General features: G+C 37.0%; 2 protein-coding genes across 2 annotated transcripts in view; one reads left to right on the forward strand and one right to left on the reverse strand.

Moving 5' to 3' along the window:
• Nucleotides 1-240: 240 nt before the first annotated feature.
• Nucleotides 241-25,423, reverse strand: part of LOC140168078 (proton myo-inositol cotransporter-like) — an 88,602-nt gene continuing 63,419 nt past the window's right edge. Inside the window, exons 7-9 of the mRNA XM_072191381.1 lie at nucleotides 7,873-8,025; nucleotides 1,446-1,619; nucleotides 241-433 (exon numbers count right to left, since the gene is read on the reverse strand). Coding sequence (XP_072047482.1) covers nucleotides 393-433; nucleotides 1,446-1,619; nucleotides 7,873-8,025 — 368 coding nt within the window. The 3' untranslated portion in view covers nucleotides 241-392. The remainder of the gene's footprint in view (nucleotides 434-1,445; nucleotides 1,620-7,872; nucleotides 8,026-25,423) is intronic.
• Nucleotides 13,318-23,765, forward strand: LOC140168689 (uncharacterized). Its single transcript, XM_072192100.1, has 3 exons — nucleotides 13,318-13,342; nucleotides 13,739-13,990; nucleotides 22,924-23,765. Exons 1-3 carry the CDS (start codon nucleotides 13,318-13,320, stop codon nucleotides 23,763-23,765), a joined length of 1,119 nt encoding a protein of 372 aa, XP_072048201.1.

The following is a 25,423-nucleotide window of genomic DNA, read 5'->3' on the forward strand; positions in this document are numbered from 1 at the left end:
ACCAAGTATGCTACACCTTTGGTGTTTTCAGTATATGATAGCCTATTGTATGTATAATGTAATAATTACAGTAACTCAATTTTCAAAAATGCCTCCTTTGGCCCAAGGACCAGATCGTGTCACATATTTATCATCATATACCAACCGGTGACCATAATGTTAAAAAATCTGGAAAAAAGGTTTTTACTTTACAAAAGAATACTTAAAACAAAATCCAACCAACCAACCATGTCTTTCACAGACAATCCACAATTGGCCTTATTTTGCTTCATCCCATCATAATTATTGTAACAAGGAATGTTATTGTATGTAATTTTCCTTAAAAGTAGCTTCTTTGGTATAAAAATAGATCAATAAAAATTTAGATAAAATCTTCAAGAATAATATTTCAGCTAATCATCTTCATCAGAGACTGGTAATATTTCATCTTCATCTGTAATGGAGATAAAAAGTTAACAGATGTGTTAAAAAATTAAACAAAGGATTTTGCAACATAATGTTTACATGCTATAGCCAGGCCTTCTCAACTGGCGGCGCGCGCGCCACTTGTGGTGCATGGAGTTAGTCGAAGTGGCGCATGAAGTGACGCACGGTAAATTTACTAGTTTTTTTCCTCATAAATTGTTTACAAAAAAGGGGTGAAAATACCACATCTGAGCCTTTTATAGCCTTAAAATCTCAGAGCTTCCGGGGGCACTGCCCCTGGACCCCCGTGGCTGGGGCTTTCACACTGGAACCCTACAGTGGCCATAAGACGCGGGCCTCCTGGACCCCATCCGCTATATGCGTTCGATCGCACACACGCTCCCTCACAAAATACTCCCTTCATTATCACTAAAATTTCCCAGTTGGCACTTCAAATAAACTAGTTGAGAAGGCCTGCTATAGCCTGTTTCATCTCAAGTTGAGAGTAACACCATGCTGGATTTCGCAGTGGTAGATTTGATTCATGCGCACTACCATGATCCCACAGGGCGTTTACACATAGAAGGGTGATTTGTCTGTACGCTAGTGATGCAATGGCGTAGATTCCAATCTGCCACTGCAAAATCCAACATGGCGTTACTCTCAACTTGAGATGAGACACACTAGAACTATATAATATTTTAACATTGCCAACATTATCAGAGGCATATTTGCCAAATTATCATCAGATATTTTGTTTTTCAATTACTTTTGTGCAAAAATGATTCTATTGACCCAAAATATGAATATTGACCCAGGTCTTATGAGGAGTGTCACCCCCAGGTGGGGAAATATTTTTATTATATTCTTTACTTTTATATTCATTTGACACCACTCGGGAGGGTCATACCTTTGTGGGATTTTGAGATATGTCAATTTTAGACCAAAAGGTTAGTCAGTAAGTAACTAAGTAAGTAACATACAGTAATATAGGCTGATACAATTTCATGGTTCAGCAAAAATAACTACATTTCCCATACCTGAGTTGTCTAATTTCTGGTATATCCCTCCAAGAGGTTTACCACAGCATGTACTGAAAGGTTCTTCAAAAAGTTTTTCCACTTCCTCCAGATGTTTATCTTTAGTTTCAGGTACTAAGTAATAGATGAATATCCAACCAAACACTGTACAACCAGCATATACTAAGAAAGTACCTGCAAACAAACAAACGGCTGAATATATAAATAATGAATAAAAAAGGTGCATTTCATGATCCACAGCCTCACCTCCCCCAGATTTTTATACCACAGGAAAGCTCTGGCTACATAATGTTTATGTCCAAAAAAATTGCAGATTCATTTGTTTGGCAAAAATATCAAATTTGTATTTATGTTCTGGTTAACAGAACAAAATTACAACACAATGGAGTAGTGTAATACAGGGTGTAACAATAAAATGTGTACAATTTTGAAAATAGAATGACACAAGTAGGCGGCTTCTTTTTTGGTTTGATATTTATATGTCTATCAAGATTATTTCTTTAGCCACCAGCTAAGCTTTGTTTCAATAACATCGACGGTATACAAGTGAAGATATGGCCAAGTGTGTAACCTAGTCTTAAAACCGCTTGGGCCACTTTTGTCTAAGTGTTACAAAAGTGACTGAATAGAGTTGAACCATGAACCAGTTGGACGATGCTCTTATGATAGGTAGTTTTAAACAATGGGGTATTCGAAGTGGTAGAAATGATTACATAATAGAATATCTCCTTGAGATTTTGAAAGTCACAACTAAGCACTGACATAACAACCTTATTTACTAGAAATCGTGGCTACAGCTCAACAACTTAAACCACAATTCACGTTGGAAGTGCATATTTTTAATGGTTGTGACATTCTTCGGTAACACATAGAGTCAAGCAGAACCCATAAGATTGTTTATAGCTCATTTTCGTTTTCGCGTATCCATCAAGGCATACAATTACATATAAGTACGTAGAATTTGTTAACAGAAATGATGGCAATAGTGGTCGCCCCAGAACAGCTAGAAGTCCAACTGAACTTAATTTCAAAATGTTATTGTTTGTACTTACGGATGCAAAAACTTTTCTCAGTTTTACCAATGATATCTCAGGGATATGAGAAATTACTTTATTTATAAGATATTTTGAAAGGAATTTCATGACTTCATTTATAGATTTTAAAGACATATCATATTATTATTAAGTTCATGTTAATTATATGAAGAAACACCACTTATAATTATTTGGGTCAGTTCTTTGATGTTTAATGCACGATAAGCATATCTACGGGGTTCAAACTTGATATGCGCAAACATGGCAAAAGTGGCCCAACACGTTTTCTAGACGATTTAATTAATCGGACATAACTTTTGAATCCAAGCTAGTAAAGAAACCAACTAAACGTCTTCTTTTAGCCAAGATATTACTGATTGTATTGCATATAACATTTGTGCCATAACTCTTTTTTTCCTGAGAAGTCAAAATGCAATTGTATAAATGTTATTGTTACACCCTGTACACATAATCATGCATGCATTGTAACTCACAAACACAAAATCGGAATTAACTGAAATTTTGGGAATAAGCTTTTTTTGTAGATATCTACTGAAACATACTATAACTAGACTTAGCTGTGGTCTAAGACCACGAACACAGCCGTGTTGTGACCCTTTAATCACCTTTGACCCCATCACCTTTGACCCCATAAAAACCCCGTAGACATTGGCAAAGGTCAATGCACGTGTCCACGTGGCATCACTTTGCTATGCTTTTTGTGGCAGAAGGGTATTTTGAAGGTATATCGTTTTATACCGGAAGTGACCCCTTACTGAACTTTGACCCCAAACGTGTGTACACCATATAGACACTGTGTTATAACAATGCATGTGTGCAAGTGGCGTCACTGTCCTATGTAATTTGTGGAAGAAGAAGCATTTTAAAGGTATTTCGTTTTATACCGGAAGTGACCCCTTAATGACCTTTGACCCCAAATAAATAAAAATACCACATATACATTGGGTGACTGCAGATCATATGTGAACATACCGTTACTGTGCTATGTTTTACTTAGCTAATAAAAATTTTTGAAGGTTTTTCGTTTTATACCGGAAGTGACCCGTAATGACCTTTGACCCCAAATCTGTGTACACCACATAGGCACTGGGTAATAACAATGCATGTGTGCAAGCGGGGTCACTGTCCAACGTAAGTTGTGGGAGAAGATGCATTTTTAGTTGAAATCACGTTTTTGACCCCTGTGACCCCTGCATGACCTTTGACCCCACAAGTTTCATGTGACATGTAGGAGCACGGTCAATGATCATTGTGACCAAGTTAGGTCAAAATCGATGCAAGCATGTGAGTGCTAGAGCAAATGTAATGGTTGACAGAAGAAAGAAGAAGAACTAGATCTACGATACCTTGTGCTCACAGAGCACGACCCTTAGCCAGTGATGTTTGATATGTTTCGGTTTTGTTGATAACCGGAAGTGATCCTTAATTACCTTTGACCCATAAAAATATTACATAGTGCTTAGGATGTCATAATGAATATTCCTGGTGAATTTCAGCTTAATCGGAATTTATATATGGATTTTGATTTTTTTTAAATTTATGATTGACCTTTTGACCCCCTTAATGAGCTTTGACCTCAATGAAAAAAAAACCTAATGTACACCGACAAAATGCATTGTTCCAATTTTAATTAAAAAATTCTATTATGTTTAGTTGTTGAGATAAAAATTCTTGAAGTTATTTAGCTAAAAACAGGAAGTGACCCCTTAATGACCTTTGACCCCCAAAATAAAAATACCATGCATGCAGCAGGTAACACTGATTCATGTATAATGATTATATTACTCTGGTCTGTTTACATTTTGAGATAAAATTTTTTTAAACATTTTTGATAATTTTGGTTTTTGACCGGAAGTAACCCCTTAATAACCTTTGACCCCAAAACTGTAGGCATCCTAAAGACCCTGGCTAGTAGCAATGCATGTGTGCTAATGGCGACTCTCTCCTATGTAATTTGTAAAGACAGTGATTTTTTGAATATATTTTACAAATTTTTCAGACTTTTACCGGAAGTGACCCCTTAATGACCTTTGATTCCAATTTTATGGTATAACTTTTGGACACTGGCTATAGGTGATGCATGTGTGCAAGTGCCGTCATGGTGCTATGTAATATGTGGAAGGAGTAGCATTTTTAGTGAAAATCACGGTTTTGGCCACTGACCGGAAGTGGATGACATTTGATCGGAAGTTGATCATGTGACATCTGTGGCACCACCCAATAGTCCTAGTGACCAACTATGATCAACATGGCTGAAAGCATATGGCTACGATGGCTGATTTAATGATGTTGACATGATGTTGACAGAAGAAAGAAGAAGAAGAAAGAACGCGGTAAAAAGAAAGCCTTAGCCGTGAAACTGGCTAAGGCAAGAAGAAGAAGAAAGAACCTGTAAGAAAAAAGACACAGCCGTGACTAACGTCACGGCTGTGTAAAAAGATGATGCTAGGATCACAAAATAGTGTTGAATATTTATGTCATGAAGCACAATGTTGTGTATCTAGACTTGGTTAAAACCTCAGAACTGACTTCAGGGGGCATCACTCCATGTATCCCACCATGGTCCAAAAGGGAGGCCCTAGTCCCTACACCATTGGGCTAGCTTTGCCCCAAGACCCTACATCATATGGGCCCCTAGGTGGACACGGTCACCTTTGGGCTAGCTTTCCACCTTTACACGCTTTATTTTATCAGGGGCAATTTTACTTGGATCTACCTGTCCCTAGATGACATTCTACCTTAGATTTTGTTGGTCTTTTTTATGAAAAATTTTGTTTGAAAAAATAAGTTTGAAATCTTTCAAGCATTTCTTTCAAACATATAACACAAAGTGCATTTATCCTTATTTGGTAAAATACCGTAAAACCTCGTCTAACAGCATATATAGTGTTTTTGATCAAAGTTAAATTAATACGATACATGCGTAAATATGTCAATACATAGATCGGTCTTACAATAATACTTGTTTGTATATGCTTGGATCTGCAATCTATTTGCTCAAATTCCATAATGGTGTCTGGATTAATTTAGCTTTCATCAGAAGTACTCTATATGCTTGTAGATGAGGTTTTACGGTATGCAAGTTAGCTCATTATAATATTGAAATACAATTATATAATATTGAAATACAATATAATATAATATTGAAATACAATATAATTATTGAAATACATTATATAATATTGAAATACAATATAAGCCAATATTTTCGCAAACAGATTTTTTTTGTGGTTGCAGCTGCACTAACATTTTCAAAAGGTGATGATATCACTTTCGTAGATTTCTTAATAATTAAGCTTCATTATGGAGCAATTTGTAGGCATTGAATTTGCGGGTCTACTCTCTAAATGTAACAGAGTGAAAAATTCACTCGGAACTTGGAGTGATTTCATTCTCACTCTATTCGAGTGGTTAGTCGTTCTTTTAGAGTGAAAAAAAGCTTCTACTCGGTCAATCTAGATTTACTCCTTACAGAGTGATCCAAAATTACCGCTCAATTTCAGAGTGAAAGCAGAATCCCTCTTTGCGGAGTGAATCCACAGTTCGTACAGCCAATCAGAAAGCGGATTTTCATACGAAAAAATTGTGATTATTCATTCGGCTAATTAATCGTTGCAGCAATGGCGGTGGAGTTGTCAGTAGTCAGGAATGGGCGAGGCAGTTTGGCGAAGAAATAGCCAATATTTTCGTCGGTAAGTATACTTTGAACTATTTTATTTATATGTTGAATCATTGCAGATTGTAATCGACAACTAAAATCTGATGTTACTGTCTCAAAGGTGATAATTGTACCCATGAAGCTTCTTCATTTGTTGAACACATTGATTCACATTGTCGGTCCGGCATTACGGTGGCACACTCATGGAGTGCTATGCATACCTGGTACATGTATTACTTCATAAACCTGTAAATGATTGAGTGTACTTGTGTAATAATTGTAATGTTTGTTATACTGCGTCAGCCTTTTTATTGTTAGTATGTACCCGATCACATCTCCGAGTCCGATGCGCTAGTCATGCTATACATACCAGTAGCCACAGGATCACATGCAGCAAGGCCAGGCCATACCTAGCTAGGCTTAGGCCATAGGGCCAGGCCAAAGCATAGGCATGTTATCTCTGACCAGTCTCTAATTTATCATGTTTATATACTGCAGCATGTTATATCTGCATGTGTGATGCCAAAAGTCACAGAGGACTATAGGCCTCTATGCCTGACCAGTCTACCTGCATGTGTGATGCTAGGCCTCATAGTCCTACGTCACTAAGCTTTTAAGCATGCCAAAATTACCATTTTAATCTTAATTAACATGTAAAAATACTTATTGTGTTGTAATTTCTTTGCTCACAAAAATACATGAATGAATGAACATTTTGTGCCTACTTCTGTGATTATTTTTTTGTCAGTCTCATTCACTTCTGTATTTCAGAGCTATTAACTCAAAAGAGTGGTTTTCCACTCCTCTTTGGAGCTGTATGAGTGACCACTCCTTTTGGAGTGAAATTCACTCTCACTAAAGAGTGATTTTATTCACTCTTTTTTTTCGAGTGAATTTCCTCACTCTTTTTTGAAGAGTGTATTTCACTCTAAAAGGAGTGGTCACTCATACAGCTCCAAGGAGGAGTGGAAAAACCACTCTTTTTGAGCTGTTTTTCACTCTTTCACATTTAGAGAGTATGTTAAACCGAGAAATGCGCACAAATAAAACCAAGGATATTTCAGCTTACACAGTACTTCAATTACCACACATATATCATTTATTTGTTACCCCGAACACCCAGAAAATTAAATGACAATCAACCTCTGAACTGGTTAGGATCACAAAGGTCTCCCAGTCAGTTGGGAGACCTTTGTGCTCATGGGTTTTGAATTATGCAAATGAGCTACCTAATTAGCATATTTTGCAACTAATAGAAATTGAAGACTGTCAATTCACTGATCACTATATACATATAGGGGCTGTGTAATATTTATGTGTAGCCCAGGGGTAGTGAATTCTCAAAATGGTCTGCCAATATTTGTTTGCCACCCCTTTGGCTGTGCCAAAAAATCTTTGTCTGCCCCTTTCGACATGCCAAAAAATCTTTGCCCCCCCCCTCTTGATGTGGCAAACAAATTTTGCCCCTCTTTACACAGGCAAGATTTTGGGGAACAAAATGTTCCTAACGTTTTCCTACACCTTCCTGCTCCATGAAAACTGGGCTTAATACGGAAATGGTGCCCAAAACATATGTGTCAAAAATCGCTTGCCAAAAAAATCTTTTCCCCCCTATAATTAACCAACCCAGGTACACATAATTCTTGCACCACCCTCTGCAGAACCCTGAACAACTGCAAAATATACCAATATAAAATCCCTGGGATAAACTCACCATAGCGCGTAATAGCTTGAGTAAGACTCAGAAATGTGAGTGATATGAGTAGATTGGTTATCCATCCCACTGCCGTTGCACTTGATGTACCAAACCCACGAGCCCAGGTAGGGTATAATTCTGGAGTTATAATCCATATGATGGGACCAACACCTGCAAAATACAACATGAGATAAAGTTGATGATGCTGTATACTCAAAATCCGACAATTTTTTGATACCTATATCAGCGCGGATGTGTAGCACTGTTATATTCGAGTGACCCCCGGGACTAAATGTGCTGATACAGGGTGTCCCCAAAAAAAAGAGGCCCCACATTGCGCCCTCTTTTTCTCCTATTTCCGAAACGTTTATCAAATATATTTTGGTATGTAAAGAAACCCTAAATCGTTAGCTTTAATAAACCAAAACAATTCTTTCAATCGGCTCACAATTTTTGGAGATATGGCCTCTTTAAGAAATGTACCCGTTTTCACTCTTTCCACGGATGAGGTTTGGCTACATCAAAGATTTAAACGAAACACACGGTTAATGACATGGATAGATAATAGCATTAGTCTTGGGAAAGCATTCACTATAAGCGAGGATCACCAGCTAGCTTCAAACATCTTCGCAATCGCGTATTACTGCTGCATTCGCAAGTATCCGGCGCACAAGGCCTTAAGGATGGTACGCAACACAATTAATGCAATGAGAACTATAGGGCTGAAACCTGTATTCGTCACGGAGGCAACCAGGTAGAGGGCAGAGCAGCACAGTAAACTCACTTCAAAAGAACCAAAGACAAACTAAACAGCACTGTTCAGGGCTACCCTTTAGTCCAAAAAGAGAAATGAGTTATGTTGTCAATAAAAGAAAGCAAGAAACGAGAAAAACATAAGTAATTGCAAGTATAGCAAAAGAAGTCCCATCCACATCAATTTTCGCCCAAATTAATGACACTTAACAAAATCCATAACCCATAAGCCCACCGGTAAAGCCCATTCCCTTAAATAAAGTTGTTATTTTATAAAGTTATCATCGAGGAATGTTTTATATTCATGCATGGTATATGCACTTTTCAATCTTTGAAGTAGCCAAACCTCCTCTGTGGACAGAGTGAAAAACGGATACATTTCTTTAAAAGGACATATCTTCAAAAGTTATGAGCGATTCTCGCTATTAGCAATAAAGGCGCCGCCAGTTTTGCGATATGTAATCGTGATGTATCATGGGAAAAGGTCGACATCCAAGTCCGCGCATAATCTGAATATTACCATGCTATTACATAGGAACACGTGACAATATTTTTTAGTTTGTCAAAATAAAGGTATTACACGCGAATCGATACGGAATAATACTTAATAATGTGATTTGAAATGTGCACAATTAATTTTTTATCTATCGATTTGAATGTAATAATACCGTTATATTGACAAACTAAAAATATTGTCACGTGTTCCTATGTAATAGCATGGTAATATTCAGATTATGCGGACTTGGATGTTGACCTTTTCCCATGATACATCACGATTTTCCCATGATACATCACGATTACATCGCAAACCGCTGGCGGCGCCCTTATTGCGAATAGCGAGAATTGAAATAATTGTTTTGGTTTATTAAAGCTAACGATTGTAGGTTTCTTTACATACCAAAATATATTTGATCAACTTTTTAGAAATAGGAGAAAAAGAGGGCGCAATGTGGGGCCTCTTTTTTTTGGGACACCCTGTAGAACTATCCTAATTGACTAACTTTATAAACCTGAACAACTTATACACTTGAAATTATTCAATCTTTAATGAAGATTTTTGGAGATAACAGAAATGGATGAGTGATTTTATTATACAATGTAGAAAGACCTTGGGACTGACTATTTCCTCTTGTACCCAAGTCCAGCTCGCGCTCGTCCTGAGTCCGTGCCGAGTTGAGTCCATTTGTGTCCGAACCAAGTCCGAGTCCTTTTTGTCAGAGTCCGGACTTGAGTCGGTGTCCGAGGGTGCCCAGTCCGAGTCCAACAAAAATATGACCCACGTCCGGACTCAGTCAGAATCTATGCCCGGAGGTGGGGGGAGGGAGGGAGGATCATTCAACTTTAACGTGACAGGTATCTGCCTACTGGCATTGCTTTAGGGGCCTATTTGTATAAAAATGGGTCATTGGGTATATAACAAAATGAAAAGGGGGCAGGGCACTAATTGGGTATACAATTGTGAAAGAAGGGGGTCATTTGGTATAGAATTTTGAAAAAATAGGCGGTTCTCGAACCACACGATCCCCCTGGCTGGGCGGTCAATAAACTTGTACCTCAGATGACATGCTTGTAAAACATGACAAAATTATTTGATTTGTTTAGATAACATTTTCTTCAAGACAGGTTCTTTTTTTTTTTGTTGAAAATATTCTTCCCGTATAGTTTGTCTGCAGCCAGTATAAGTTTTATAATATTAGGCCAAAAATGATTACAAATTTATTTTAAATAAAATTCCTTTAAAAAAGGAATGGGGCGCCCAATGTGAGCTTGGACGTGATATGGTGAATTCCATGGTGTGTAGATTTGGTATTATAATGATTTTTCTAGGGAAGAGTAGAAGATGATCAGCCGCGGATCCAGAGACCAAAAAATACGGGGGCACATTCTGGAACAAGTTTTCTATATTATTATATAAATTCAATTGCTTTGCGTGGATTTAGGGGGTGTCTTAGGGGTGTGCTCCCTCAGAAGTGAGAAACTTTGCAAAATGAAGACCTAATTGAAGCCATTTGGTGAACCATATTGACACTATTATTGTGTGAAATTTGAGTCTGAAAGAGCGGAAAACTTTTGAAATGACCATGACGGCTCATTTCCCATTAGGGGACAAGTTTTCAATATCTTAATACTAATTATAGAGAGTTTGTCCGTCTGTCATGCTGCATGAGCTATCACGTCTTGCGACGCTGGAGTATCAACGGGCATGTGCGAGAGTACCGACGGGCGCAAAAGGGTATCGCAAAGCATTACAGTGTGCATGTGACTAATTTACAGGTGCATCTCATCGGAGCCTATAGCCCATTTTATATACCTCATATATAGATTCCTGTCATCTGATTGGTTGAAAGTGCAGTCATTGAATTAACTATGCCCGCAAAATGAACTATGGACCGGTCCATGGAAATGAACTATGGACCGTCACGTGCGTCACGATCAAACTGCGTGTTTTTCCCAGCGTAAAATATATTACGCACGCGTTAATGTTTTCACGCGCTATAAATACGCAAAAATCGCAGATTGTAATCTGTGTGCCGTTCGCATTGAAACTATTAATTTCTCTTCCCAAAATCGATGCTTTAAACCAAACAGATGACAAGAATCTTAAGATTTAGTATATAAAACAAATATTGACTGCTTTTTATTGGGGCAAGGTTAAAATTATAGGCCAGCGGTGATCTCAAACCATGACTATGCCCTCGGCCACGCCTCGGGCATAGTCATGGTTTTGAGATCACCGCTGGCCTATAATTTTAACCATGCCCTCATAGCAGTCAATATTTGTATAATATTGATCACTAAGAGACGCAGGCCTATATCATAGTAGTTTAAAAGGTCAGGGCGGGTATATGGGTAACGGGTGTTTGGTAATTAGAGATAGGCCTATAATGAGAACCACCCAACCCAAGAACCACGAAATCTAGTTATTATATAAATTCAATAATTGCTTGCGCGATGCAGGGGAGTGTCTGAGGGGGGATGTACCCCCCTTAGAAGTGAGAAACTTTTGCAAAATGAAGACCTAATTGAAGCCATTTCTGGGACCATTTTGACACTATTGTTGTGTAAAATATGAGTTTGAAAGAGCTTAAAATTTGTGAATGAACATGAGAGCTTATTTCCCATTCGTGGACAAGTTTTCAATATTATTGTATAAATTCAATTGCTTTAAACATAAAGTTCCGGGTATCCAAAGCATAAAGAAAAGGGTAACTTCTTTATACATATACGCAGGGGGTGTCTGAGGGGGATGTTCCTCCTCTGAAGTTGGAAAATTTGGACAATATTATTGTGTCAAATTTTAGTCAGATAAAGTTCGGAACGTGAAAATGAAGGCCCAATCGAAGCCATTCATGGACCATTATTCACTATTACTGTAGGCCTAATCATTCAAGTTATTACTTAAAACAATATAGGCCTAAAGTGTACGGGTGTCCAAAACAAAAGCGAAAACGGCCAGTTGTTTACGTATACGTAGGGGTGTCTGAGGGGGGAAATGTTGCAAAATGAAGGTCCACTTGAAGCCATTTGGTGCATCATTTTAACACCATATACGTATATCATTGCTTTAAAGAAAAAAGGGCCAGAATGTTACACTGGTCCACTGACCATGCTGCCACTTTGTAAAACTTGAGACACACAATTTAGGCCTACTAAAGCATGCATGGATTGATGTCAGCATTGACTCTGTGTTAATACCAGGTTAATACTTGACCATGTTGACGGGCCCTGCATAGGCCTATCAGAGCTTTATATCTGCAGCGGGTTCGCAGTACTATGATTTTCACATGCTTTTGGGCCGAGGACCTTCATGCAAGTGCCTAAAATAATCACAGGTGTAGGCCTATCCCATGCCTATAGGCCTTCGATCGACCCGACTGTGCAGTTTTTAGGCACGGGCCTACTCAATTATGCGTAATTTAACCTTTCTCTTCTCTTTTTCTCGCTTTTCTCTCCTCTTTTTCTCCTTTTCTCTTTCTCTCCTTTCCCCTTTTCCCGTTTTTACGGGGGGGGGCCCATCTTTCCTACTTTTGCTATTTTTACGGGGGGCGCACGCCCCCTCCGCCCCCCCTCTGGATCCGCACCTGATGATCAAATGCAAGAGAAATGTGTTTGATTGGGGAAGAAAAATAATTTAAATAACAAAACAATTTCTAACGGTTTTTTAAAAATTTGATTTAAATATGCAAATTAACTTTATTTTAACTAAAATTTATGAAAAATTACTACTAATTGTACATTCATTGATAATTTTATATATTTTACCTACTTCTTTACTCTAAACCAAGAAATAACGGTATATTAAAAGATGCTCTTTGAAATAGAGCATTGCATTGTAGGATACCATACTGCCTGACTCAGCAACATGCTGCCTGATTCTGCGGTACTGTACTTCCTGATCAGGTAGTTGGACCTGATTGGTGAAGTGAAAAGCAATTGTCTGTTGAATTGGGACATTAACTATACTACTACAGTTTGCCTTATTTGGTACTACATTTGCCTTATTTGGTACTACATTTGCCTTATTTGGTTAATTATTCTGTTTCTGATTCTGGTTCTATTACCAAATGTGTCAATGCCAAAATAGACTTATTCAAAGTCTTTGCCCATGCAAGGGGAATTCACTTCATTTCATTTTGATAGCAGTGCTTCAACAGTACAGACAAGACAAATTATAGCTCCACGTTTATAGTGTAAAACAAAATCACTTAAATGGATTTTTCATCTGGTTGCAGTGGTAAGTTAAATTAATAATTCTTAATTTTTTTTCTTGCCTTATTTCTTGATTTTCCTTCTTTCTCCTCATCATTCTTCTCAGTCAATAGTCTACTTTATTGCTTTCCATCCTTTCTTTCCTCTTAATTTTCTTTTTTTTTCTGCAACTGCTCTTACTTCATCTCTCTTTTTCCCATTTCCTTTTTTATTTGTTTTATTTTATCTTTCTTTTTTGTGTTTTACTTTTTATTTGCTTTTCTTTGTTGGATTATATATTTATTCATTCACATTTAATTATTTATTTATTTATTTATTTATTTATTTATATTTATTCACTTATTTATTAATTTCCTTTTCTTAATATAATTAGCCAATTCTATCAAAACTTTTACTCTCTGAATGACTTTTTGTTTATCAGATTCTGTGAGTGTCTTCCTCCGATGTCTAGCCAATCAGCTTGGCTCTGAATGGATGGAATTGGCTATTTATTTAGATTTTCGAGCTGATGAAGTGGACAGAATTAACTTGGACTATTCTCGTACAAGTGACAAAATATATGCAATGCTGAATCAGTGTAGACATCTGCAGGGGACAGGTGCAAATTTAAAGAGCATTTTGCAAGATGCACTGAAGAAATGCGGAAGGCAAGATCTGGCAATCAAAGTCAAAGGTAATAATTTTTTCCTCCCCCCAGTTAGCCCCCCCCCCCCCAAATCAGGACTAAAAAATCATAGAAGATCAATGCATATAGGTCTAAGTGCAAGTGCCAACACAAATTTTGCTGAATTTGCACCCCCTAAAAAAATCCTGCGTATTGGCCTGGGTATCTGTATCCTGATGTATTATCATTGTTGACCCCCTCTCTAGCACATTTGAATACTTTGGAGAGTTTTATTGAATCAGATATATAAGCAATTTTGAAATTTGATTTACCTCATGAGCAGGGACAGGCGATTTGCTATGCTGAACTTTTTTTTTCCGCGCAATTCAGCAAGAATTGGCTATTTTTTCCTATGGACTGGGATACATGATTTGCACTGAAAAAAAAGTTGCGTCCAATTCCACACAATTTGCTATTTTTTTCCGCGCAAATCGCCTGTCCCTGCTCATGAGGTCAGAGCTTTTACTCCTGCCTAAAAATATACAAGAGGAAAGAAAACAACAAAATCATTCTCAGTGTCTTAGCTAGCCACCCTGGGAGTTTGCTCCTGGAATGGGCAAAAATAATGCCTTTAACAGATACTACATTATGTAAATTGTAGGTGTTGAGAAAGGCTATTGACATTTTTAGTAGACCAGATTTGCAAAACAAGGCCACAGCAACACATATTTTGAACACTTTGAACCCCCAATGAGCTGTAAATGTTTTAAAGGTCAAATTAGGACAGACAATTTTATTCAAATGATGGGCAAACTTCTGAAGCATGTGTGGAAGATGAATCGGGAGATGAATATTGTACAATGTACATAACTCTCTAAAAAGTGACATAAAGACAAAATAATATATGCAAATTGAGTTGAACAAATATACTGGCTTGTTTGGCTTTTAGGTCTATATTAAGCTCCAAAGTAGCCACATATATTATAATCAGTCATCATAGGCTACATAAATAAAGGCACATTAATTTAATGCCCACATGACAACAGGGTGCTGACATTACAGCTTGTAGACAGGAAGTCTGGAAAAGTGACCTTTGGCACAGCGGGTGGTCTTACTGTGTATTTCAAAGCCATAATATACGATTTCGGTAGAATTTCAGTTTAGTTAATATTCTTTGCCAAATATTATGAAGTAAAAAAGTAGAAACTCCCAATGTGTAATGAATTCACCTATTACATTTATAGTAATTTTGATGATATTTGTCTGAAAAGTTCCTATCTGTTCTACTGATCACTTGGTAGTAATATGGCGGCACCCATGGGTCACATGGGCATTAATTAAGTGCCTTTAATTAAATAGCCTAGGATGACTGATAATATTTGCAAGGCATACCTGAAAAATATAGTGACAAACTGATAATTTGGAAATTAAAACAAACTGATTTTCTGTTTAGTACAATTATATCTTTTTATGGTCGCCAAGAATTGCAAAATTTATTAATTTCTTCTTCAACATTTTTCTCATCCTGCATGGTACACTTATGAAGAGCTTGTTTCCAAAAGGGATTAAATCCACTTTTTGTCGAAATTGAAAAGTTCAGAACATAAAAAAGAGTTTATAAAAATACACATTTTAACCTCAACCTTTAAATTTGAATATACTCTGCTATTTGTAAGCCAAAATGGTGGAAATGTGGTTCTTTTTTCATGATAAAACATACTAAATGTTCTTAATTCAATGAAATCAAGAAAGCATAAAATCAATGAGATTGTTTTTTTAATTGCACACAAAAGAAATTGGTGTCATTTCAAACTGTACAAAATTGCCAAAATTGGCAGTTTTCTTAAATGCGATTGTCAGTGTCAGTGTTTTTTTTTTTGTGTTTTTTGTCTTCCAGGTGCACCCTTATTTTTAAATAAACATTTTCTGGTAAAGTGGTTTTCTGAAATTGGTAAAATTCTGTTTGTTTCTAAAAGGCATTAAAATTCACTTGTTTCCTAAAAATACACTGTACAATGTCAGTATACCTTTTCTTTATACAATATTCTTTCTTCATCTGGGCATACTGGACAATTTGGCTAACTATTTTCAGATCTTTTCTTGACCACGCTTGCACAATTCATTCAGAATCAAATACTAATTATACATACAACAAGTTTGGGTTTGGTTCAAGTCTATATTAGCAACAAGAACCATAACCATGATAACAGAACTCAGTGGCAAATTTATTTTTAGAATTTTTGTTTCTGGTGTTTCCCTGCACTGTACATATCTGCATTCAACCAAGTGGTATGAACGTTTGGACAGTATTTATTGTGGGATATTAGAGCACATCAGACATATCGAATTGCATTCTGAATACGAAGAATGTCCTTCTGATATCAAATAATTTTGATTTTTTGAAATTGCAATGAAATACACATTTTATGGCAAATGATTAAAAATTGATATTTTTGATATTTAACAGTACTCAAGTAAACTTTATTAATCTGATGATTTATACTTAAAGTGTATGTAGGTGGGATGAAAAGCCGACGATCAATTGAAAATTTTGACCTTTCGTATTGAAGTTACGGATTTTTTTTCCCAAAACACCAAAAAAAAGTAGGTCTTTTTGGGAAAAAATCCATATCTTCAATATGAAAGGTTAAAATTTTCATTTGATCGTCGGCTTTTCCTCCCAGCTACATACACTTTAAGACTATATCATTAGATTTTTAAAATTTACTTCGAGGACTGTTATATATCAAAAATGTGAGAAAAATCAAATTTTAATCATTTGTCATAAAATTTGTTTTATATCGTGAATTTCAAAAAATGAAAATTGTTTGATATCAGAAAGACATTCTTCAGATTCAGAATGCAATTCGATATGTCTCATGTGCTCTCATGTCCCACAAAAAATACTGTCGAAACGCCCAAAACGCTCATTCCAGATCCCTTAAAGATTGTACTTGTATTGTAGGTAAAAATTAGGCCACCTGCCCAAAATTAGAAAAGAATATAAATAATTATATATTATAAGGCCTAAAAAAAAATGTTTGATTGGTGTAACATATAAAAAAAAAAAAAATTAGGGTAGGTAGGTAGGTAGGTAGGTAGGTAGGTAGGTAGGTAGGTAGGTAGGTAGGATGGGATTTTTTTTAAAATAATTTTTTAAGTATATTTTAGTATATTCAAGGACATTTTTTGTGATAAAGTTACCAATGTAACTTTTAAGGCTGTAAATTGCATTTGATAAAGGCCTTGGATCTTTTTTCCTTCTTTTTAAAACCTTTTTCTTTCTTTTTTTTTTTTTGAATTTTCAATTTTTGCAAAGAAAAAAGTCTAGGGTCTGGCTTAATTTTAGGGTAGGTCGGGTTACGCCAATCAAACAATCAATCAATCAGACAAATCCAATTCACAGTCCTTATGATACTTTTAAGAGTCTTTTGCATTATTCCTTAAAGTTATTCAGAAGGATTTGCAACATCAAAGATTTTACGAAGAATTTTATCATAATGAAATATGTTGGCCAACATCATGATAAGTTTCACATCAATATTATATGCCTTAAAGGCCCATTCAGTGATTTGCTCATCCGGACGATCGTAAAAATCATCAAAATTCAGATTTTGGTTACCTTTGTCATTGTCATAGATGTGTTAACATAACCTGCGAGCGGTTCAGCTGAAAGCCGTGTATTTAAGACAAAATAAGACATTTTACAAGAATCTGTAATTTATATACTGACAGTATATAAATTAATAATTTGTTAATCAAACAATTAAATAAAAAGAAGGAAGAAAGAAAGAAATAAAGAAATAAAGAAATAAAGAAATAAAGAAATAAAGAAAGAAAGAAAGAAAATAAGGGAAGAAATAAATAAAATGTGACATGATCAAGGGGAATGAGTCGGATGTCGCTGATATTGTTTTTGAGTTATTTGCAAAAAAAATGTTCAAATTCTTTTGTTTTATATTGTTTTTAGCCTTTGATAAATTGCTCATAACTAATTGTTAACTAGATGTCTGATTTTGATGGTGTTTGCATCAAAATGTAGCATTCGTAAACTGCCAGAAAATGATGTAAAAAACTTCTAATTGAAAATTGCCGACATGTGACTCATTCCCCTTGATCATGTCACAAATAAAGAAAAGAGAAGATAGAGAAGAGAAAAACAAAGAACAAAAAGATTAAATCACACAGGGACTCAAATTTGTGATTTGAAAAACTCACAGTCTACCACTCTACTGATTAGGCCATGCAATATCTTATAGAATAAAGGGAATTCAACCATGTCTGCAATTAGGAGAATGGCAGAAAATTGAGAAATAATGTACGTAGTTAGATACACAATTAATATATTGATAATATAACAAAACAGTTTTTCATGCAAGATTCGCCAAAATGTTCCCCCAAAAGGGGCTTCTAATATTCAATCAGAAATGCATTTGGTTCTGATAAATGGCGACATTATTATTTCACTGATGGCTTGTAGCACAACACAAAAAGGCGAAAGCAATTAATTACTCGTCATGGTTTTTAGGGACACACATTTGAAAATAAGACCATGGTACACATTTTTGAACCATTTCAATGTACTTATAGGCTAAATTTACAATTGATATAAAAGGTTTGTTATTTTGATGGATCACAATTTTTTTTTCATTGTTTGAAATTACGTCAGTCATGCATACAATAGACTACCCCGTAGTCCACTTGCCCATTGTGCATACTCTGGATATTGTATTTAAGGGATGAGTATATAGGAATAACGACCAAACAAAGAAATTCTTGTTTAAGCCGTAATATTGTAGTCTTTCAACCCTTTCACAACTTCAGCTGTGTAACTTACAAAAATTCCCGCTAAAAAGTGGTTCTTTTAATTTTAGAAAATACATTAATAATCGTCGATTGGACTTTTCGTACTGATCGTACTATAGTGACCACCAGCCTATAATGTTCTAATCACACTATAGACTGGGATTACATGTGACGCCATTGCCAGGCAATTTGGTCTCTATTGTTCCTTGTCCGAAATATGCCCACGCAGTCAGGGACCGATGCTTTTAAAACTCCCGCCAGATCACAATAAGGCCATTGAACTGCGTAGTAGCCATACGTACTCATTGAAGTATAACGGTAGCACGCTCCTTACCGACTCATTATTAATGTGTGGAAAGGGGTCAGGGACGGCATTCTGATCATTCTAATCCTTTCTTTTGAGGTCAATAGATAAAAGAAAGGCCTTGAACACAGGTGCCGAGTTGTAAATAATATTTAATCATCAAAGCTGATGGCATAAGAAATTTCGAGGAGGCAGCGCTTATTATTTCTTGTAAACACAATCTAATGTGGTACTCACTACATGTAGAAGGCAAGGCGGGTCTGCAAATTAGTGCATGAAGCTAGTAAAGATATAGCTTTATGTTCAGTTTAATCAATTAAAATACTATGGCTGGATATCAAAAAAAATCGCGAGGCATTAAGTATTAATTTTATATTATTATGACAAAATCCAGTTCCTGCACAAAAGAAAAGGAAAAGAAATTAGACTTTCCTTTCCAAAAATAAATTATATGGCCTAGAGGACATGATATAGGCCTAATCTAAACCCATATTCGGTATCCAGAAACCTTCACAGTCTGAGCGGCGCTTGCACTCGCATCGCATTAAACTAGACAAAGTTCGCTAAACTGAGGCCTGCTTCAATTGCCAACCTTTATCGAGGGGCGAGTTTGAGGTTTCATAGTCATCTATTACCTATACCATTTTTCACCCGATGTGGCAGTGATGTCAACGTTGTAGAACAGCTGTTTCGCTCACAAGATCTATGCGGTGTCTTTAAGCGCAGCGTATGTACACCAGCGCCATCGAACTCCAGCGAGTGATGCTGCGCCTAATAAAATTCGTTTCATATCTCTTTCCCGCCATGAGTGTCGCATAAAATACATCATCTCCCGGGGAGTACAGAGTTATGTTCATTGCATTCTGGAAAACGGACATTTCGCTGGTGCCTTCATCACAAAAAGGAATCCCGATCATCACGATAATATGGCGCGCGATCACGAACACCCGGCACTGAGCGGCAGAGCGTTTCAACCAATGACAAGTCTTGATTGTGTCCGTTTGTCTGCAATGCGCTGCGGCGCCACGCCGCTCATTGCAACCGCATGGTAGTATGAAACCAGCACAGAGGAGTAAGATATCTTACTCCTCTGTGGAAACCAGCTTTATACTGACGTGACCCCGGATGTGACGTCACTGTCACATCAGGGTGAAATGTAGTCTCGGTACCACCCGGTTTGTGCTCCTCCGCCACCGTTAGTGACGGAGGAGCACAAACCGGCGGGTACCAAGACTAGGTGAAATGGTATTGAACAACGCAAACCAGCCAAATTTGTCATAAGTTTGAATAGCCATTAGAACAACCGTGAATATAGTGTCAGAAAGTCTTACACATCTTAGTATAACCTTGTCGTTAGTGTGATACTGAATGCAGCGCCATATTTGGAATATATTCAGCATACACGGTGTGGGCAAATAGTTGCTCAAATGTAGGCTAAGTAGGCCTAAATCATGAAAATCGCTTAATCGGAATAATACTAACCAGTAACGGACACTGAGACAGCACTACGTTTGAAGTTTGAGGTAAGTAAAGCTTTTCCTTGTTATAAAAAACAAGGGAAAGGCAGTCATTTTATCACAACGCGATATTTAAAAAAAGTACATTTTGAGAGGGCCTACGCTGGTTCTTTTGATTCTAGTGTAAAATCTGTTCATCACATGTAGTCCGATTTGGTATCTATGGTCTCATCAAAGTCTTGAGAACTCTTTTGGATGTTATGTTGGTTAACAAAACGATACTGTTAAAAATAGCGGTATTTATGCAAGCGACGTATCTATTGTGTAAAATGCATTGAAAATTGTCGGCTAAAGAGGGCATAAATTAAAATCGCCAAGAGTAATAGCAACAATAACTATCTACATTCCAAGCGGAAACGCTTTTCAAAAACATACCACCTTTTTCGGCAATCGCTGAAACCGAAATATGAAATTCCAGGCCATCTGTAAAAAGTGCGTGAGCAGAAATGACCATGAACTTGGGTCACCGAAACAAGTGTTTATATTGGTGTCAGGCCTATCATAGTGATACAACAATTAGCCCCCAATAATGGCTTTCATTTGAACCGTTATTTGTTAAAGTGCGATTTTTACTTTTTGAGAAATCAATGAATGTATCAAAAAACTTTTCGAAAGTCGATTTATATTGACATAACCCGTTAAGCTTAAAACTCTGATTTAATTAATGTGTGCACAATTGATAGATTTTCACATCTGATCAGTCACCCTACTCCCTCTGTTTGTTAGCTTCCCAAGTGGACTACTGACATTGCCTTGCGGTTAAGATTTTTAACACGGGACTCTATGGAGAGTTAGGCCAATTTCTGGCCTAACTAAAATTGTCCATGATGTAATGCATCTTTAAATGGATCTGCCTTGTGATTGGTCGCCCATACCTCGCTATGGTTTAAATCGTCTGGGCCCCGCCATTACCATTAACTACACCGTAAACAACTGTCTGTGGTATTTGCGGCGCTTTTGTGTTGACGCTTGAAAGTTAATCTCTCATCAAACATCTAGCGTCCATGCTTAGTACTTGTGGTTAATGGACTGATAAACAAGTATGCTTGACAATGTGTTTTAGAGAGCAAAGTCCAGGGGTAAAGTTCTGCTTACAATTCAAAGTTCATGGTCGAAATTTGGGGTTCGCTATCAATAAACTGGTAGATTCCAAAATCAGAATTGTTCAGTATTAAAGTGAGCCGTTATAATTATGCAAGATAATGTTGCATTCAATTACTTTTATTGTCACTAATCGTCTGATATTTTTAACTCTTTATGACCATTTTACTATTGAATACTTTAATTTTAATAAACATCAGTATAATTTTGAGTTCAACGAAATGGGTTCATCATGAATAATAATAACATATTTTTAATAAAATTCAACTATGGCATAGTCTATGCATACAATTACTACAAAACATCAGTGATTTCTTCAAACACTTTTTTATTTTGATAAAGTGAATCCTTATGGCCCTCTGCACTGTCACAAAAACAGTAAGCACCCATAAAGTTCTTTCATGTACTCTAGGTCCCAGGGGGGGTCTTCGAAAAATTTCGAATACCAATTTTCAAGAAAAAGCACCCAAATTTGCCATAATTGGCCACTTTAAGGGCATTTTTGCCCATATGCGCCCAACTTGGCACATTGGTCTCCACTGAAAACCCACCCATTGATATACCAAAATCACTGAAAAGGTACCCCAAAACCGTGGCATATCCCCGTATACCTTCAACCAGGAAGAACCCCCTCCAGGCTCTAGGTGCCCAGAGAGTGATTAATTGTTTCATTTTCATTACTATTTTTGAATAGGTCATGGTAGACAAACTGTGTTTGTTCACACTCTGGTGCTGAAGGGTTCCCCCCCCCCCCCCGCGCTAAAATTACAAAACATTTCTTTGCATAACTTGACATATATATTGTTGATATGAAAAATTCACAAATCTGTGAATCCAGGAAATCGTTTGATTTTAGCAACTGTTTCAGTCTACCATTTACAGGTCAATTTCATCTCTCTTCTTGGCAACGAAACAAATAAGCATCACTCCTCCCATATAGTGATTTTATCATTTTTGAAACATCAGCTAAAAGACTGTAAAAGTAGAAATGTTTGGGCAATTAATTTGTCACACTTTGCCAATATTGAATTGTTTCAGTTGCTTATCAATTTGCAATTTTAAGCTTCTTTGACATTGAGAAATAAGAATAAATACACGAAAAAGAGAATATATTTGTGTGTTGTTATTTTTGCAGATTTTTTTTATGTGAAAAGCGCAAACATAAAAGTGGCGAGAAATGTCCACGTTTACAGTATATCTTAAAATCAATCCAACTGACATCAAACTTTACAATTTGCTTGACTAACTTAAGCCACCATATTTCTCTTTTTTAGATGAATTTCCATCAGTGAGCAGAGCAGTTGTGCATCAAGGTCACCATGACGACAGGTCCATTCCATGGCACAATCCCAATCAGCCAAGAATACTGATACTACAACCAGTTATCTACGTTCAAACCGGACAAATCCAGCTCTGCCCAATCTACTCAAGCTGTGGATTAGTACTACCGACACCAACACAACTTTCATATGCAGCTACAAATCCAATTCAGTTCCCCATTGCATCAACACAACGCATGTTCGCACTACCAAGCCAAACTTCTTATGCAGCTCCAAGCCCAATTCAGTTCCCTAACTCAGCTGTTGCATCGACACAACATGGATTCGCACTACCAACCCAAACTTCAAATGCAGCTACAAGTCCAATTCAGTCCCCCTATACCGTTGCACTACCAAGCCAAGCTTCCTATGCATCTACAAACCCAATTCAATTCCCCAATTATTCTGCTGTTACATCGACACAACACAGATTCACACTACCAAGCCAAACTTCTTACGCAGCTCCAAGCCCAATTCAATTCCCTAACTCTGCTGTTGCACCAACACCACATAGATTTGCACTATCAAGCCAGACTTCTTATGCAGCTACCAGTCCAATTCAGTCCCCCAATTCTACTGTTGCATCAACAGAACAGAGATTCGCACTACCAACCCAAACTTCACATGCAGCTATGGGCCAATTTCAAGACCGAAACTCTACAATTGCATCAATAAATTGGATGGCAGGTTTTCCAACAGGAGGACACAATTTGACCACACAGACAATCTCAGTATTCTCTAACCAACATAGCGGCAACAACTCATTGATGTACCTCAGCCTTCCATTACACCATTAAGACTCACATCACAGGATGTAATTACAAGGGGGATCATCCGGGGGAGGGGGGATCATGGCAGGGGCCAAACCAGCAAGGGGGCAGGGAGGAGAGTACCTCCTCAGAAAATATTTTTGGCACAGAAAGAATGGAACAAACATAACTTTATGTCAATCAACCCTTTTTGGACCCTGTTACCCTTCGAACCAAGACAGATTTCTCAATTGCCGGGACTTTGCTTCTTCTCAATGACCAAGTTAGTTAAGCACCTAAATTATGGTAATGCAAGGATGCCAATGTGATCTTAAATGGGACTAAAAATGGTATAAAACATTACCCCTTTCCAGTCTCCAAAGACTATAAATAACGTATCATCAATATCATACTCTATGGTTACCAGACTTTCTCCATCATTGGCAACGACTCTATGGAACAAGCTTCCATTTACAACCAATATTAGGAATATCAAAAGGGCCAAAATTATTTTATTGTCCTCATCTTACCGATCTGGAAAATCTGGAAAAGTTTTTTACTGTACAAAAGAATACCGACCATAATTTTGGAAATTCCAGAAAAATGGCAATTTTTGACATCCTGAAATTTTTTTTAAACAGTTTCTTCACACTTATAAGATGTTTTAAAGCATGAATGGAGTGACAATTAGGCCTATAGCCTACATGTTTTGGCTATGACCTTTAAAAAATATTAAAAATCTGACTGACTGATCCTACCCCTTGGATGGATGATCTATGGACAATCAAACAATATTTTTGGCCTAGTCTTGACCAGTTCAAGCAGCTTTTAAAGACCATTCTGTGTAGTGTTTGTATGTAGTGCAACCAGCATGTCCATATGATACTTCATGTATATTTTCATGGTATGCTTTTAACCTGAGCATGTTAGATTTGTATGGAGCAGGCACGTAGCCAGGTTTTTATGTGGGGGATGCTGATTTTGATAAAGTGGACTTTCTTTTCCGGGGGGCAATTTTGTGAAAAGTGCACTTTCTTCCACAAATTTTGACCTTTTTTGACCAAAACAGCTTAAAAACCCAATTTTATGGCTCCATACGCTTGTAAATTCATAAATTTTGGGACTTTTTGTATAATTTTGCCAATTTGGAGGGGTGTGTCGCACCCCGCACCCCTGGCTACATAGAGGCTTATGAAACAGTTGGGTCGGTAGGTCGGATTTTTTTTTTTTTTTCTTTTTCAGATATTGCACTTGAAACTGACAATTTGAAGACTGGTAAATAAGTCAAAACTTTACTGGTTTAACTCTTGAGATGGTTCTGCATGTTATACTGTTCATTTTATTTACATTTTCTTTCTTTAAATTTATACTAACCACTGTTTTACTAGCACATTCAACGCAAATTAAAAAAAAGAAGAAAAAAAGACACGGTCGGGACCAGGGTACACGGTCGGTCCGACGTGGACAAACAAACAATTTTTTTATGGCTTTATACTGGAGCGTCTTGGGTTGTCTCACCAAATGAGATGTGAACCTACTCTGTATAACTTGTGTGTAATGTTTTGATATATATACTAGGCGGTTACCCGTATTTGGCGGTTCTCGGCTGTCGCGGTTACCTGGCTGATGGTGACTGATGCCCATAGGACAGTTTTTACTAATTTGACCTCAGATGACCCCTTGTGACCTTGAAATGACCTTCCAAA

Source organism: Amphiura filiformis, chromosome 13, assembly GCF_039555335.1.
Source record: "Amphiura filiformis chromosome 13, Afil_fr2py, whole genome shotgun sequence".
Classification (NCBI taxonomy): domain Eukaryota; kingdom Metazoa; phylum Echinodermata; class Ophiuroidea; order Amphilepidida; family Amphiuridae; genus Amphiura; species Amphiura filiformis.